The 16,359-nt window shown below is 36.2% G+C and overlaps 3 protein-coding genes across 5 annotated transcripts in view; 2 read left to right on the top strand and 1 right to left on the bottom strand.

Moving 5' to 3' along the window:
- LOC125824126 (uncharacterized) overlaps nucleotides 1-16,359 on the top strand; it is a 34,296-nt gene that overhangs the window by 8,265 nt on the left and 9,672 nt on the right. The window lies entirely within an intron of this gene.
- Nucleotides 641-8,381, top strand: LOC125824108 (asparagine--tRNA ligase, chloroplastic/mitochondrial). The gene is made up of 15 exons (XM_049503466.1): nucleotides 641-1,139; nucleotides 1,247-1,315; nucleotides 2,190-2,300; nucleotides 3,459-3,563; nucleotides 4,706-4,843; nucleotides 5,407-5,487; nucleotides 5,836-5,913; nucleotides 6,064-6,132; nucleotides 6,245-6,319; nucleotides 6,413-6,496; nucleotides 6,610-6,696; nucleotides 6,813-6,908; nucleotides 6,984-7,058; nucleotides 7,598-7,724; nucleotides 7,997-8,381. Exons 1-15 carry the CDS (start codon nucleotides 735-737, stop codon nucleotides 8,110-8,112), a joined length of 1,716 nt encoding a protein of 571 aa, XP_049359423.1. The 5' UTR covers nucleotides 641-734; the 3' UTR covers nucleotides 8,113-8,381.
- Nucleotides 9,280-16,313, bottom strand: LOC125824115 (uncharacterized). 3 transcript variants are annotated; one of them, XM_049503473.1, is made up of 13 exons: nucleotides 15,935-16,313; nucleotides 15,220-15,271; nucleotides 14,616-14,888; nucleotides 14,440-14,514; nucleotides 14,298-14,356; nucleotides 14,069-14,204; nucleotides 13,789-13,885; nucleotides 13,649-13,715; nucleotides 12,378-12,476; nucleotides 11,954-12,043; nucleotides 11,424-11,578; nucleotides 10,323-10,424; nucleotides 9,280-9,849 (listed from the first exon to the last, which is right to left on the bottom strand). In XM_049503473.1, exons 3-13 carry the CDS (start codon nucleotides 14,866-14,868, stop codon nucleotides 9,729-9,731), a joined length of 1,254 nt encoding a protein of 417 aa, XP_049359430.1. In that variant the 5' UTR covers nucleotides 14,869-14,888; nucleotides 15,220-15,271; nucleotides 15,935-16,313; the 3' UTR covers nucleotides 9,280-9,728. The 3 variants fall into 3 exon arrangements, with proteins under 3 accessions (XP_049359430.1, XP_049359431.1, XP_049359432.1); XM_049503474.1 differs by having other exon boundaries at nucleotides 14,616-14,899; nucleotides 15,935-16,305; XM_049503475.1 differs by lacking the exons at nucleotides 9,280-9,849; nucleotides 10,323-10,424 and having other exon boundaries at nucleotides 11,420-11,578; nucleotides 14,616-14,899; nucleotides 15,935-16,305.

Here is a 16,359-nt window from a genome sequence, read left to right as displayed (position 1 = left end):
GTGCATCCACTTGACTACACTATTTATAACAAAAATTTGTTTTTTGTTTTTCCAATTTGTCTTATCCATATTAACTTGATTTCAACTAATATTTATATTATTAACATATATAAAGTTGAATAAATAGACACAATTTTATATAAGTTTAAATACTTTACTTGCATATCCAAAGCTGAAAATATACATAAAAAATATCGAATACAATCAAGTTAAAAATATATTTACATTACTTAAACACAAAATATTTAATAAAAATAAAGATATATATATTAATTTCAAATGCGTAATTAGCCATATATCTGTAATATCATCTACACTATAACTTTTATTCTAACCTGGTTAAGATTTAAAATATTTTCTCTATGAACATATATATTTATTTTTTTTGATTTTCCATCCAGTGTCTGGAGCCCACATTGGAGCTCCATTAAATTCGAATCGCGCACTGCAGGACCCATTCAGGGGTGGCACTCCCAACAAAATTTTCTCCATACCCTATGAACATATTATTATTAATTTGTGTGTTGAACTACTGCTAAATAATTGATTAAAATTAACACGAGCCATGAGTTTTTCTTCTTTCATTTACTAAATAATTTAATTTTTTTTAGAAAAAATATTGTACATACGATAAACCGGGTTTGAATTCTGAGCGGATATCCGGATATGGGGCAGTAAAAAACCATTGGCAGTGATACTGATAGCATTACTCAGAGAGACTTTTGCTGAAAAAAATGGCGGGTGCTCTGTCTCCGGCCACCACTCTCCGCCTTAAACCCCTCTACGCCGTCCGGTTCTTCACTCATTACCGCAGACCAATCAAAGTGTTAAACCCCAATTTCTACTCATCGTACCCTCCAAAGCTGCATCCAGCACCCTACTTGAGCCGTCGACGGAGCTTTTGCTCTGTTGTTTCCGCCGCTATTTCATCCGGAGAAGCAGTTGAAAGACCCAAATTTGAAAATATTGAGACAAAAGAGGGTGTAAAAACTGAACAAGTTAGGGAATTTCGGAAAAGGCTGAGGGTTGCGGACATAAAGGGAGGGCCGGAAGAAGGTTTGGACCGTCTTGGTGAGACTTTGGTGGTTAGAGGATGGGTTCGCACGGTTAGGGCTCAGAGTAGTGTGACGTTTATTGATGTAATGTCATAACTTGCAACTGAGGAGTTGCCCCTTCTTCTTCTTTTTTTTTTGCATATGTAATGGTTTGAGATTGTAAATTTTTGGCTGGTTTGTCTAATGTGCAGATTAATGATGGTTCTTGTCTTTCAAATATGCAATGTGTTATGGGTTCTGATGCTGAGGGTTATGATCAGGTACTGACTGTTTATAGCTTACTGTGTGAGTGACCAGCTAGCTTAAAGTTGTTAGAAACTACATTAGTCTACATTTTGTGCTGATTTCTTATTATCATAAGCTCACATGCATATAACTTGGAGGTAAATGAAGTCCATTTCAAAAAGAGAAGTTGTGCATAAATTTTGGAGGTACATTTTGATATCTGCAGAGTCGCATATACTAATTTATATATGAAAGAAACAAAACAACTGTAGTTTGGTCCTCAGGAAAGGTGATTACTTTTATCGATTGGTGCAAGTATGAGGGGTTCATTGTTGAAGGAGAGGTCTTTCTGAAGAAACCATTTAGCTACTCTCACTTGACATTGGACACTGTCTACAAGCATCCACTTAGAGAGTCACTTTCGTATTGTTTTTGTGGGTGTCAAACCGATGCCATTCCCCTTGGATAGCCATTCTTGGAAATTTCTAGTTTTTATGTGATTGGAAGCAAGTTAAGAAGGTGTCATGCATGTGTTTTCTCGGGTACGTTCTACAGGTACTCCAGATAAGGTGGCACATGGTTGTGGATGCATGTGCTAATTACATATTGTCATAGGCTCTAGATATTTTTCTGTGTATGCTAGTTCCAGATTGCACCCAGTAAAACTTGAGATCATGAAAAAACATGGATGTAGATATCTTTTACAAATCATCTTCTTTCTATTTTGTTCTTTCTTAGGAAGATATCATTTAAGGCTCCATATTCGGCTGTCTCTCCCTAACTTGAGAAAAATCATAGTCAGAGACTTGGATTCAATTTCATGGGGTTTTCAATTTGGTATCTGACTTGGTTGACCTGCTTGTTTCAATCTATAATGCTTGTTTACTTTGTTCCACACATTTCTCATAGGTGGAGAATGGATTAATTTCAACTGGTGCATCAGTATGGATTGAAGGTACTGTAGTCAGCAGCCAAGGGTCAAAGCAGAAAATTGAGTTGAAGGTTCAGAAACTTGTAGTGGTAAGGACTTTGTCAATTTCATCTAATTGTCAATGCTTAAGCTTTTGAGTTTGCTTAAAGATCCTTACTTCTAAGGGTATTTTTATTTTCTTTTGATAACAATCCTTACAGAGCATCTACCTATGACAGGGAATTCTTGACTTAGTTTTTTTTGGAAGAGAGGATATGAGAAGCAACTAGATTATAAGATCCTAAGAGGAACTATACACATACATAATAATTCATCCTCTGCCTCCAAATAAGCTTATTCATATTGTTATTTTAGATGTTGTATTTGTGTATTGCATTATCTTTATAAATCACAATATGTGCATTAGTTATTGAAATGTATTTAAGTTACCAGTTTCAAAAAAAAAAAGTTGTTGAAATGTATTTGAAGTTAGATGATATTCATGGTCTTCCAGCAGATCTCGAGACTCCACCAGCAAGTAGAGTGATATAGTTACTCCATGCCTACTTGAATCTTTCACCAAGAATTTCAATATTGCTGCAACTTTTTGCCCTTGGCTAATAACTACTCTGATCACATGCCAACTCCAACAATTTATTTGTAGCTTGTTGGACATAGTTATTGAGAAGGTTCAAGGGGAACTGCTATGGTGGTCCAAATTCTTTCCTGTACTAGCTCGGAATAAGATCAACTCCCTAAACAGATTTAACAATTCAACATAGAGCATGGTATAGAGAGAACGGGTGGGGGTGGGGGGTGGGAGGGTACAGTCATTAAAAGATCTCAATGCTTATGACATTGTTTTATGGCTTGCTAGATGCCAAAGAAGAATTTATCATTTATATCGAGCTACCAAATTATGAATGCTGAATGTGATATCATAGTTTGCACTTTTGTTTTTTACTGACTTGAGAATTTTGAACCCTGGAACTAATTTCCTGTCAATCCTTCATTATCTAAGTATAAAATGAGTCAAATTTGTTGGAAACAAATGGCAGAAGCTACAAGGACACTTTAGCGGCTCCATTTAGATAAATTTCAAGAAGCATGCTTATCTTGCCCACATAGTGCCATTTATAGTCAGAAAATTAGAGTGTTTGCGTAGTTCTCATGTTTATCTAATTGTTCCCTGTGTTATGACAACAACAACATACCCAATGACACTGTCCATTTAATCAGTAGGTTTGCTCTTGTTGGTTTGTTTGCAGGTTGGTAAAAGTGATCCTTCTTTCCCCATTCAGAAGAAAAGGGTCAGCAGAGAATTCTTGAGAACAAAGGCTCACCTTCGCCCTCGAACAAACACTTTTGGTGCGGTATGAGTTGGGATAGTTGCACTTTGTCATTTCTAGTTTTCAATTTTTTCATTTTGTTTTACCTGTATTCTCTTGGGAGGTATTGGAATATTCATGTAGTTTGGTAGGTAAATGATGTTAAATGCATGTCATTAGGAAGTATTCTATTTGGTCATCCATACAATAAGTTTGTTTGTTAGTTTGGTAGTAAAATGATGTTAATTGCATGAATTAGGAAGTATTCTATTTGGTCGTCCATACAATAAGTTTGTTTGTTTACCTTGCCTCCAAGTGGTTATCGATATACCCCTTTCTGTTTGACATACTTACAAATCAATTCCCTATTATAAGAAAAATTAGCTACTTGACCTGTAATGGTTTAAGATAGAAAGAAAATAATTACTTTCTCTACATCCATTTTTCATGATAATTATATACATTCCTGTTTATATTTATGGTTGCCGCTGCCGCCTGTGATCAGTTGATGCTAGAACCAAACTACCTTTTCTGTTTAGCCCCTTCATCCTTATTCCCTTATCTGTATAGCCATCAGTTTCAGATCTCATATAAGTACCAAATAAACATTTCTTTGGATCACAGTCCAATAATGACAAGAAAATGTAACTAGTGATGTGGAATGAATTGTAGAATAGTTACAATAGACCTTGTGCAAATATATCACATAGGGAAGCTATTTTTCTAGTTCTTAAAATTCTCAAGGTTCTTGTCTAGTTGTCCTTTTCTGAGGCAAGTAATACCGATTCTCTATTTTACCTATTAACTTACATTGTCCGAATCCCCTTTTTGTGGAAATGTTAAATTATTGGTTTACTATTAGGTGGAACTCAGCATTTCTTGAGAAGCTAGTACAGGGTCGCTGGGTAGCATTGATCTTGCTAATGAAACCACAATGGGTTTGGCATTTTGAAAGGGAAATTTGTCTTCTATTTACAGCATTAGACTTAACGTGAAGGAGTGATTAACTTGACTAGTGAAATCACCCATAGGATATAAATTCTTTGGGAGTTAAAATCTGCATTCTTGGAAGCCATTGCATTTCCTGTGTTTGATAGATTTCTCTGTTTCTATGGATGCAAACTTCTATTATAAGATGATATCCTTATCTTTTCTGGTCCCTAATTTGATATGTCAGCTTCTTTTAGGTTTCGAGGGTGAGGAATGCTTTGTCCTATGCCACACACAAGTTTTTCCAAGAAAATGGCTTTGTTTGGGTCTCAAGTCCAATAATCACTGCTTCTGATTGTGAAGGAGCTGGCGAGCAATTCTGTGTTACTACATTGGTATGTATTGTTGATTTAATATGTCACATCATCTATGTAGTCTTTTCCAAAATTCCCAATTGGTGGTCTAGCACGATTTGTGACTTCTCTCTTCACATTAATTACCTCTTCTAAGAACTAAGAAAGGGAGGAAAAGAGAAACAAGTAACAAAGCTCTGAACTTGGTTGACGGTTAAGAGGATGATGCATTGAAAGATCAAAATTCTACATCATGTTACTTTGCATTGTCATATTGTTGTTTAGACTGTTAACACAAAAATTTAAAGCGTAATCTACTTCTAGTCTTGTTAGTCTTGCGGAAATAATGCTTTTATTTGTCTTCTATTAGATATATAGATGGTTTCTTATGGTTAACTTTATCTTGGCCTCTTTCTTCTTGATTAGTTTTTTTTCTTGCTACTGTGCATATAACTTTGCAAAATATAAACGTTATTTTTGACTCTTTTTAATTCTTTCAAATCCCTACAATACTTTGTTAGATTCAAATATCTAAGTGGAACTTTCCTTATATTCTTTTTTATGAAATATATCATGCTTGAGTAAGATGTTTATTTGCCAAACAGATTCCAAACTCCAATGAAGGTGGAGATTCACCAGTTAGTGCTATTCCTACTACTGAATCTGGTTCTGTTGACTGGTCACAAGTAAGCCAAATCATCAAACAGGGTGCTTTGCCCATTTTAGAGTGAATTCTATTAGCTAGCAGTTTAAGTGCCTGTTTGGATTGGTGGCTTATTTACATAAGAATAGCTTTTAAGCAGTTTTTTAGTGTTTGGGTGAAATAAACACTGCTTTTAGACACTTGTTTTAAAGCCAAAATAACAAAAATAATTTAAAAGTTATAAGCCCGTCCAAACAGGCTCGAGTCTGTTTCTATCCTTACAAGCAATGTGAACTTTTAAATTTCTGAAAGTTAAAAGGTGCATGCATTTGATGTTGGATTTCTGTAATAACTGTCTAGTTAGTTCTTGTAAATTGCATCCGTGTTGCAGGACTTCTTTGGGAAACGAGCATATTTAACAGTGTCTGGGCAACTCAATGGTGAAACATATGCTACTGCGCTCTCCGATGTAGAGTCTCCTCTCATTTATCAGTTTCATATGCTACTGCCTTCTCTGGCTTGTAACCATTTTTCCCAACTTAATCTTTTGGACACAGAATCCTTCATGCTTTTGTCTTCATTCTTTCATATTCTAACAATGTCGACTTTCGGTTTTCAGATCTACACCTTTGGCCCTACATTCAGAGCAGAAAATTCTAACACTTCCAGACACTTAGCCGAATTCTGGGTAAGCTTATACACTAAAACTGATAAAACATAGTGGAACTTCTTTGTATATTTCTTTCCATATATGTGGACAGAAACCAATAAAATGTTGACACTAAGTTCTATTGTGTAAGATGATTGAACCAGAACTAGCTTTTGCGGACTTGGATGATGATATGGCCTGTGCTACTGCCTATCTCCAGTATGTAGTATGTTACTTTTCACATCTCGCTGTTCCTTAGTGAATATTTACTACTTTGTTCTCACAACTAGACTTTTGCATTGATGTATCTGCTTGGAAGGTGCAATATGTGTTGGAGAATTGCAAAGAAGATATGGATTTTTTTGACACTTGGATTGAGAAAGGGATCATCAATAGACTTACCGTATGAATTTCTACGAATTTGATGTGTTTTCTTCTCAACGTGTTCTCCACAACGCTGGGGATCTATAGTGTGCACCTAATAGTTGGTCTCATTGTTGATCATATGCTCCGCAGGATGTTGTTGAGAAGAACTTTGTGCAGTTGAGTTACACTGATGCTGTTGAGCTTCTATTGAAAGCAAAAAAGAAGTTCGATTTCCCGGTAGGTGTGCTTTTATTTGCATGCTTTCTCACATGCAGTTTTTGGCCAATCTCTCTCCATCCATACTTCTGTGTTACTTTTCCTTAAATTGTAATGGCTGCCTCTGCATATGGTAGGTGAAATGGGGATGTGATTTGCAAAGTGAGCATGAACGATTTATCACCGAGGAGGCTTTTGGTGGTTGTCCTGTGATTATTAGAGACTATCCAAAGGTTTACCTTCCTACCTGCATTTATTATGGAAGCTGCAGGGGACTTCAGATAATTGACGGTGTTCCATAATTTCAGGACATCAAGGCATTTTACATGCGGCAGAACGATGATGGAAAGACTGTTGCAGCCATGGATATGTTGGTACCTCGGGTAGAGTCCATAAACTTAGTCAATTCTTTACTTGTCATGGATATTTTTTCTTTTACTAATCAAACAAATGTAGAGTAAATTGTTTTTTCATTAGTTATTATGCATTTACACTAAAATAGACATCTCACACCAGATAAACCACCTCTTTTACGCATAGCTGTTTCCTGTTTTTATCGTCTAGAAACTGATGAGACATGGAATCCTACATTTAAAGGATGGTCATGGATACCATCTCCCCACCCCCACCCATTATCATGAGATGGACATTCATGCGAAACCCAATAATAATATTCATAGCATGAAATGCTCGTGTGTGAATCTGAATCCTGAGCAAAGTCAATGTCTTACAGGTTGGGATTGCCAGGAACCCACTAACATTTTTCTTTTGTGATGCCTGCCAGACTGTTAACTGTTGTTTCTAGGTGACTTAGAGGTCCAGATTCCATTTATTTGATAAAGTTGAACCAGTCGAAGTGATGGACAGGTTTGATGTATAAAATTGTTCTAGCTCAATGTCTCAAGGTTGTTTTCTTCTTCAGGTTGGGGAACTTATTGGTGGAAGTCAAAGAGAGGAACGCCTTGAATACTTAGAGGAACGTTTGGATAACATGAACCTCAACAAAGAAAGCTTTTGGTGGTATCTTGATCTGCGACGTTATGGTTCAGGTGATTTGAGTTTGTTAAATAAATTTGGTGTTTTCTTGCTTGAATTTGACATCATAAAGTTCAAGAACTTTTGCATTGTAATGCATGCACCTTATTCTTGATCCAACTTTGATATTGCTAAATTAAATTTGGCTGCAACTTGCCTTCAAGTAGTTACCCAGCCTGCAATACCTTTGTGATATAAATGCTGATTTTCCAGATTTCCATCATGTTATAGTCTTTCATTTTCGGCATAAGATTATAATTGGACATCTCCTTTTCTTATGCTGTAGTTCCTCATGCTGGATTTGGACTAGGCTTTGAAAGGCTTGTGCAATTTGCGACTGGAATAGACAATATCAGAGATGCAATACCTTTCCCTCGAACACCCGGCTCTGCAGAGTTTTGATTTTTGACCTTAAAAGGGTACTACTCTTAATGTACCTTGATAAAAAAATGAATCGGTCCAAAAAGGTGCAATGTCACCAATACTACCTTCTGTAATCTCTTTTTTTGTCTTTCACTATTCATTCTTATATAGAGTTTGTAGAACGTGTTAAAATGGTGGAAGTTAGTCATTTCTGGGAAATAATTAGAGATATGAACACACCAAAAAATTGTGTTTTCATTAAACCTGATAAGTTGCAGGGTTCCCAATGTAGTGGTGCCATTTAAAGGTTTTTTTTTTACTGCACGGTAGACACCGGGATTTTTTTTATCAAGAAAAAAAGGAAAACAGCTTGTGTGATTAAAGCTGGTTAACTGGTGAGAGTTACAAAATTTAGTCCAACTGTGGCTTTACTGTCTAAGTCATCAGCCTTCGAGCAAAAAAAATTTCAGTAACTTATGGGTCCAACATAATCAACTCATTGTTGCAGTAGATGTGGTTCATATATTATAAGGTGTGTTTAACTCTGCATCACTCAAATGCAACATTTTAATAGCGGAGCTAACTCACGGAGAAGGGCTCTGAAGAAAAATTATTTTGAGTGTGTATCTTTATTCAAAAGTACTAAAAACTTGTGATTTCCAGCCCTCCAGTTTCCACCCAACACCAAAACAAAGGGAAGAAAATGGCTTTCTCATCTCCCCCTTCCTTTTTCCTCTATTGCCATTATCCACTCTTGTTTTCGCTAGTTCCAAGCATATGAAATTTTTCTATTTCTGCAACAACTTGAGTATTCTCCATTTTTTCAAATGCTCACTCAATTAATAGTTATTATCTCAAAAAACCGCATTTCTTTTCTATTCCAGTTTTTTCAACAAAAGGAGCAACTTTCTGAGATAATATCTATAATTTGAGTGACCATATGAGAAATCTAACTCTGATTAAGAGTCGTTGCCAAAGAAATCTTACAAGGAAGAAAACACTTTTCTGAACTCTCCCTTTTCCCAGTCTCTTGCTTTCACTAGTTTCAAGCATAGGATGACAAATTTCTAGTTCTTCAGGAGCTGAACTTCTCATTAAAGGCTCAGTGCCAAAGAGATCTAGCATTTGAATAGTTTCCGGAGAACTGTTTGCATTTTATACACTTACAAGTCAGAAATTGGAATTGAAAAAAGTAAAGATACAGAGGAGGTTCTTTTAGCTAATAAGCTTCTTCAAAAGACACAAATTGTGGAATTTATACAAAAGCATTTTCTTTCAAACAACTTGCACAATTGGTTCTGGCTTCATGTTGGTGGACAAGTGGAACTAGAAATTATTTGGTAGGCTGGGAAAGAAATACATCCTTTTTCCTGTTGATCAAAGATTACAAACAAAAGCAAAGCGACTTGTACAGAACTCACTCACAGGGTTGACTATACATCTAATAGGAAAAAGGAAATAAAGATTAAATTTACTGGAAGAAATAGAGATCACATTCAACTAGAGGTGCAGCAAAGAGGGGACCTTTGGCGAATAGCAAGAGTTTGATATCTTGGAGATATGACGACAGTCATGCTGCATTTTCAAGCAGTCTGGATTTTCCAGAGTCTGAAATCTGATGAGCTGAATAAGTCACCCTTTGAGCTTGTTCGGGGTTAAGCTGTCCCCTGCCTGTAAGTTTCACCATCCCAAGATGCATCCACATGAGGAAGCTGATATTCATCAGGTTTGAGAGCCAACGCAAAGTCTGGCAGCGTTGGGGCCGTTTCCATGATCCTACAGCAATCCTCTTCAGGTATAAGTATTTTTCCAGCATGGAAACTCTATATTGGACATTAATTAAACTTAAAACATGCATTAACTATTTCGTTAAAAACTTCCCTAGAGACAATAATATCTAACACTTGCTGCATTTCTACTCTTTGTAATTGGATGTCATAACTGCGCTTTTTTTTTTTTTTAAGTGGGTGGGGATGGTTAAGTCTATCTTTAATTTTTATTTCTTATTTCGGCTCAAAGGGGTTGGTTTAATTTGCTGTGCAGCAAAAAGGCTTTCCCTTACTATTACAATTCTGTACCTCATCAAAGTCAAGAGGCTATCTTGTAATATGTCAATCCAAATTCAAAATATATACAAGGAAAACATGCTGTTCCTCAAAATCAATATCAAACTTTAGCAATCTACTTCAGATAAGCGATTCTGCAGCCTAGTGTCATCATATCTGCAAAGCCACAAAAAGAAAACTTACTTTTCATAAGAGTACAAATCCCTGTTGATCCGCACCTTGCTCGAAGTGTCCTTTGGGATTTTCTCGGCAAGATACTTCATCGTTCCCCAAAGTGGAGGATTTCTGGATTGGCAAATGGAAGTCAGGCAGACGGAAAAGAAAGGACAAGGTGGGGCAGAAAAAAAAATGTTATGATAGCATATGCTACAGCCACACAAGGGGGAGGGGGACAAAATCAGGTGGGCTATCAGCAGATGGTCTTCCTGCGCACCAGCAAGCTCATTGTCAAAACATAGCTTAATGCAGTTTCTGATTCTAGATGCTTCTGGTGAAATATCAGTTTAGCATATCAATGGATGTAGAAGTTGCTCAAATGAAAATATGATGTTTCCCAGTCTGATAATTTTTGAGTACTAGACACTACTTCTACAAGTTAGTATGAGCCTTTACATAGTAAAGTCATCCTATTAAGTCTAGAAGCAAACTACTCATTACACTGCTTCATGTACACCGAAATTTAAACAACACTAGTTTTAGATACAGTAACATCTTGAGAAAACACATCCAAGGATATCTTTTTTTTTGAAATAACATCCAAGGATATCTGATTACCATTTGAAGTGATATTTTAGAGGTTCTGTTGAAAATGATGTATGCTCAAAGATGTTTCCCAGAAAGATGGAAACACTAAGGATAAAAAAGAGATATTAACGGGGATATAACACAAATTGATGAATAACAAGACCAAAGGAAACCTGTTGGAAGTCTTAAGGTGAAGATAAACTGAAGATCGGTTCTATCATCTGAGTCACTAGATGAATGCCATAACTGAAACTCTGCACTAACCTATCTGATTGGAAGAGGTATTTCCTAATCAAATTTGATAACTAAAGGAGTTAAACATACAGATAGGTTCCCAATGTTCTTAATAGTTCTGGTCTCTATTATAGATTTGGTTTCATAATTAATCTATAGCAGAGCTACAAGTAGTTTTTTCCACTTTTTTCTTTTCCAAAATAAGTTCTTTCACTGCATAGCAAGTGACATAAAGAGCTATAGGAAGTACAGGGAGTCGAAGAGTAATGAAGGAAAGAAAACGTTAAATGGATCGTCCAACTTTACCTGGAGAGAGGAATGGCTGCATTGAAAGCCTCACATGCCTTCTTACTTTCTTTAAGATACTCATCAGCTGCTTGCAGGGCAGCTACCGCCATTCCATGAGATTTTTCTGTGTTTCCTTCGTCAAGGATTAGACCATGATAATAGTATGCTGAAGCCTACACAGAATTTTATGTGTCATGCATAAACTTGTGGTAATAATAAGGTAATAGATTTAGAAGGCAAAGAAGCTGCAGAAACTTTGCCAAGACCAGCATGAATACATGGATTACGAAGTTGAGTAGAGACAATTTTTAGTCTCCAAAACCCTTAAACTCTTAGTCTTAGTCTCCATTCTCCAAAACCCCTAAACTTTGGAGAAATTCTAATCAAAACAGAAAAAATGGAGTAGAGACAAAAACTTTCATGCTATATCAGGGAATGTTGAAGAATCATAGTTACTTTATGCTATAAATACCCATTCCATGACATACTTAAGAGGATTTTAGGTTGCAATTGAAGAAGTAAACACAAGAAAGAGAATCACAAGATACCTTGGCTTCAATATATTTCCACTTCACGAAAAGCCTATGCTTTTCTCCCCAACCATTTGATAATGGAAGGTTCATGATGTTATCTTGAGCCTGCATGGTAACAAAAAAACAAAGTAGTTGATATCTCAGACACTATCTGGAGTAAAGTAACACAGCTTTATTTTCCTCTTTCTATTACTATGTTAGGGGAAGGAGTTTAAAGGACCAAGGACTCCAATGGAAGCAAATGATCCGCATACCCAATGCCAGTTAGTTGGGAATAAACAAGTTACCCGTATCGCAATAAGTGTGACATTCAGAGATGCCCAAATTTAATTAGCATTGGAATGAAACGAACTAGATTATAGCAGAATCATATAGAGGATTCATATGGTTCTCTATCAAACAAAGCAAGCGAGTATGCTTTGGCAAGAGGATTCAGTACCTGCTGCCAGTATTTTACCATCTCACAAGCAAGCCTTCTTTTGACAGCCAGTGTCGCTTTAGTACTGTCAATTGCAAGTCCAAGTTGAATATCAACGGCCTAAGATCACCGGTGACAGTAACATCAGATAGGGAAGAAAATTGAATCCATATAGTACACATTCTCTTAACTAGATATTTAGGCATTTAGCAACAGCTAACAGTTTCATTCAACAATAACTATTAGCACAAGGAAGCAAATGGACAACACCATATTACAGCCAAAATAACAAGCATGTGTCTAATGCTCAGGGATAGAATGATATTAGAACTAGCCTGACATAATCTAAATGGCAAAATGCATGAAAGTCTGCTGAATTTAGGTCCCTAAAATTCAGATGATTCCTTTCACTACATGCACATTTCTATAACAGAAATTTTGCCAAATGGAGTTGTTTTGCTGCATTTAGATATTAAGCATGTATCCAGAAGATCCTCTTCGCAATTGTTCACAGTTCTAACAATAAATCTTTGAAAAATAGATTGCTTTTGCTGTCTATAGATACTAAAAACAAATCTTGCACTTTGTTAATTAGTGTGCATTAGAGTATGCTTCCATCCGTGAAAGCCTAGGTAAGATTGCTTTTGCTGTCTCTAGATACTAAACACGTATCTTGCAGTTTGTTAATTAGTTTCATTAGAGTATGCTTCTATCCCTTGAAAGCATAGGTAACGGCATGTCAAGTTCCACTAACAGCCAATGCAAAAGCAAAACTACACACTAGGACAGACTACAAAAATTAGGATTTCGAGATTGACAAGATAGCACATATAGTGTTAACCTTGCATGAATATTTCATGTTTCATTCCAGTGTTTATTGAGTCGATCCATGAAAAATAATCATTTTCTTCTTCAGCAAATCTGCTACATATGGTCATAGATAGTTTCTACAAATCCTATCAATTAATATAGAAATTCCTATCTGAGCCCTCACACAATAATTGTGATGTCTTAGGCGCACTATTAGAATGTTACCGACTTTTCTGGGATGTTAACAATATGGTAGTCAAGTAAAGAGAAGCTGAAAGGTTCATCACTAGAAGCAGATTTATTTTCTTCATATAATTACATCGTCCAAATTCACCCATAACAATCTCAAATAGCATTGAGTACTCATTGATGCAGAAAGAGAGAATATTCAGTAGAGCATGGAAAAAGTATTGGTTTTATTTGGGCATTTTAAATTTTCAAATATGCAACCGAAACAAGATAGGCTATGAATGTGCTATTACCTGCCCTAATGCTTGGAGGCACAATGCTCGCAGAACTCCTTCAGCGAGGTCTACCGGCAGGTTTCTCCTAAATACAAAGCAAATGATAGTGAAAATCTAACCCCTGACATAATTAATTTCAATTGCATAGGTATCAAAACCTTTGCTCGGCTGGCAACTGGGGAAGAACATTTCGAACTGCACAATCAAGATATCCAGCAGCCTTTAGGAAAATATCAACAGAAGATCGCCTGCTCTCTGTCAGATGTTAAACATAAAATGAGGAAAAAGAAAGAAAAAATTGAAACCGAAGATAGATGAGTCCCAAGAGAAGTTTAGAGACTTTGCCAAGAAACAAGTGTTATAAATTAAAAGAACACGTCAAGACATTTACTTTGCATTTACAGGATCTGCAAAATTAAACATGAGAGAAATACCCACCTTCAGATACCTTTGGTGAATAACCATCAAGAGATGTTCTAGGAAGAAGCAGCAAGTTAGCTTGCGATAATGATAGTGTTGCCATCAAGTGCAAAACGGACAGTATTTCATACCAAGCACTAAACATTGCAGTTTCCTGAAATATTTTGACAAATAAGATAATTCTTCCTCACGGTGGCAAAACCACATGGAAGACTACAGATGAAAAGAAAATATATTCTAGTCTGACCTCTGCATCATCCTCTTGATTGACCCAAATAAATTGCACTTTATGCTGTAATGTGCTACCTGAAAATGGCCAAGAAGACAACATCTCACAATTAAAATCAACAAAGTGCAAATGCTAACGAGATAGCAGCCAAAGAATGTACCATCTTTAACTAGCCCTAAAAGAACAGGCAAATAATCTTCGAGAGCCTGCAATAGATCAGCAAGGGTTGAACCTCCTGCAAGAAATAGCTGCTATGCATCATATCCACATGTAAGGAAAGAAACAAAAACATGGTCAAATTCTGAAAGATATATCTATGCTTCTTCTGTAACTTACCATGCTGAGTAGCAGTTTTCCTTCTTGTCCTTGTAATTGTGGGAGCTTCTTGCCCTGCCATAACCACTATTCTGGTCCTGAGAGCGGAAAGGCGCTCCACCAGGGTTTTCGACAATTGATCGCCAAGTGCAAGAGAGAAATCAACCGGCTTAGGGATACGTAATCCGGGAACAAATACAGACACCTCGCCAATGTTTCCTGGCCGCCTTCTATTCCCACCAGTATCCTGCGGCGTCGAAACAAAGCATCCCATATCCTAAAATCTTCTCGTATCTGCCAGAGCACTACCATAAATTACAGAATGGTCATAAGACAAAAATTATGATAATAAAAATAACGACCTCTATCGTGAACACATTTAGGAAAAAAACTCTAACATGAATAACCCTGCAAAATCATCACAAGAAAATTTGAATGACTCAGGCTGGAAACTAGTCATAAAGTGAAATAAAATCACAATAAATGAGCAACCAACAAACAGTTGGCTGCTCACGAGTACTATCCCATGGACTGCTACTAGAACCATCTGTTAAGTCAACAAACTCTTCTGTTAAATATGCACAAAAGGTGTCTAAACAGAATATATAAAAACAAACCAGCTTACCCTGGTTTTATAATCAGCAGATTAGGCAATAGGTCAATTTCTCTAGTAATTTCTGCATCATAAGTAAAGAATATTTATGTGAGTATAGGTGCAAACAGGCAGTAAAAATAAAGAGGAAAAAGGAGATCACAAGAAATGCATGAAAAGTGACAGGTGCATTGGTTTTTCTACATTACCAGACTTGTGTTTCTACCTCTAACAAAAACTTAAAATTCTTCCTTCAATAATGAACTTGGACAGATTTATCAAACAAGTTGGCGGCTTTGAACCCAATTACAAAAAAGTCACAAAAAAGTACCTTTTTCTTCTCTCGAAAGGGGAACCAAAAAGGAAGATGAAAGAAAGAGAGCCACAAACTTCTAATTCACGTAACATTGGAGTAAAGAATTGCAAACCCCATTTAATAAAGCAAACGAACATATAAGCAAAACCCAACTTGTACAACTAATTTGAACCAAGCGCACTAAGCTCATAAGTTCAAATTTATCAAATTATCCCCAAGTGGGTCGATAGTGGAGCAGCTAAACAGCCAACCCCCTATTACCAAAACTCCATAAGCATGAGAATTTAAGAAACCCAATTCAACTCAATTGTATTAAAGCTTCCAAAATCAAATCAAATCAAATTCTGTCGCAGCTCAGCTCAGATTTTGCACAAATATGATCGACAAAACATTGAAATCATGAGACCCACTTAGTATTATTGAGAATTATACCTGGTTTGAAACAGAGGACCCAAAATTTTCCATAAAAAACAAGAAGATGGGGTTCGTATTTTCTGGGAATTGATTCAAAATGAAGCAAATAAACCCTACTATAGAAACTCTTTAGCTTAATTAAGCAAAACCCAAATCCTCTGTGAAAAGGCAAATACAAAGGAATCAACACAACCTCAACTTGGTTGTAAAATCATCTGACAAATTTCAATCTTGGAACATTTGTGGAAGAAAAAAAAAAGTGACAAAGACAATAAATAGAGAGGAATACAGACAGAAAATGGGTCTTTAAAAAGAGTTGAAGAAAAATAAAGGAAGCTTCTTCAATCTTCAACGTACAGTTGAAATCTTGATAAGCAATCGTCACAAATAGAGAGAGAGAGAGATAGAGAGAGAAAATTAAACCCATAGAACAAAAATTATTT

Source organism: Solanum verrucosum, unplaced genomic scaffold (assembly GCF_900185275.1).
Source record: "Solanum verrucosum unplaced genomic scaffold, falcon-dt-bn FXZP01000088.1, whole genome shotgun sequence".
Classification (NCBI taxonomy): Eukaryota; Viridiplantae; Streptophyta; class Magnoliopsida; order Solanales; family Solanaceae; genus Solanum; species Solanum verrucosum.
Note: the sequence above shows the minus strand (reverse complement) of the source record. Positions and strands in the feature narration are given on the sequence as shown.

Coding starts and splice junctions, on each gene's coding strand:
- LOC125824108 (XM_049503466.1), top strand. CDS start 735: ATGGCGGGTGCTCTGTCTCCGGCCACCACTCTCCGCCTTAAACCCCTC. Junction 1,316..2,189: donor ATGCTGAGGGTTATGATCAG/GTACTGACTGTT, acceptor CATTTCTCATAG/GTGGAGAATGGATTAATTTC. Junction 4,844..5,406: donor AATTCTGTGTTACTACATTG/GTATGTATTGTT, acceptor TTTGCCAAACAG/ATTCCAAACTCCAATGAAGG.
- LOC125824115 (XM_049503473.1), bottom strand. CDS start 14,868: ATGGGATGCTTTGTTTCGACGCCGCAGGATACTGGTGGGAATAGAAGG. Junction 14,357..14,439: donor TTTAGGGCTAGTTAAAGATG/GTACATTCTTTG, acceptor GGCCATTTTCAG/GTAGCACATTACAGCATAAA. Junction 10,425..11,423: donor GCAGCCATTCCTCTCTCCAG/GTAAAGTTGGAC, acceptor TTGCCAATCCAG/AAATCCTCCACTTTGGGGAA.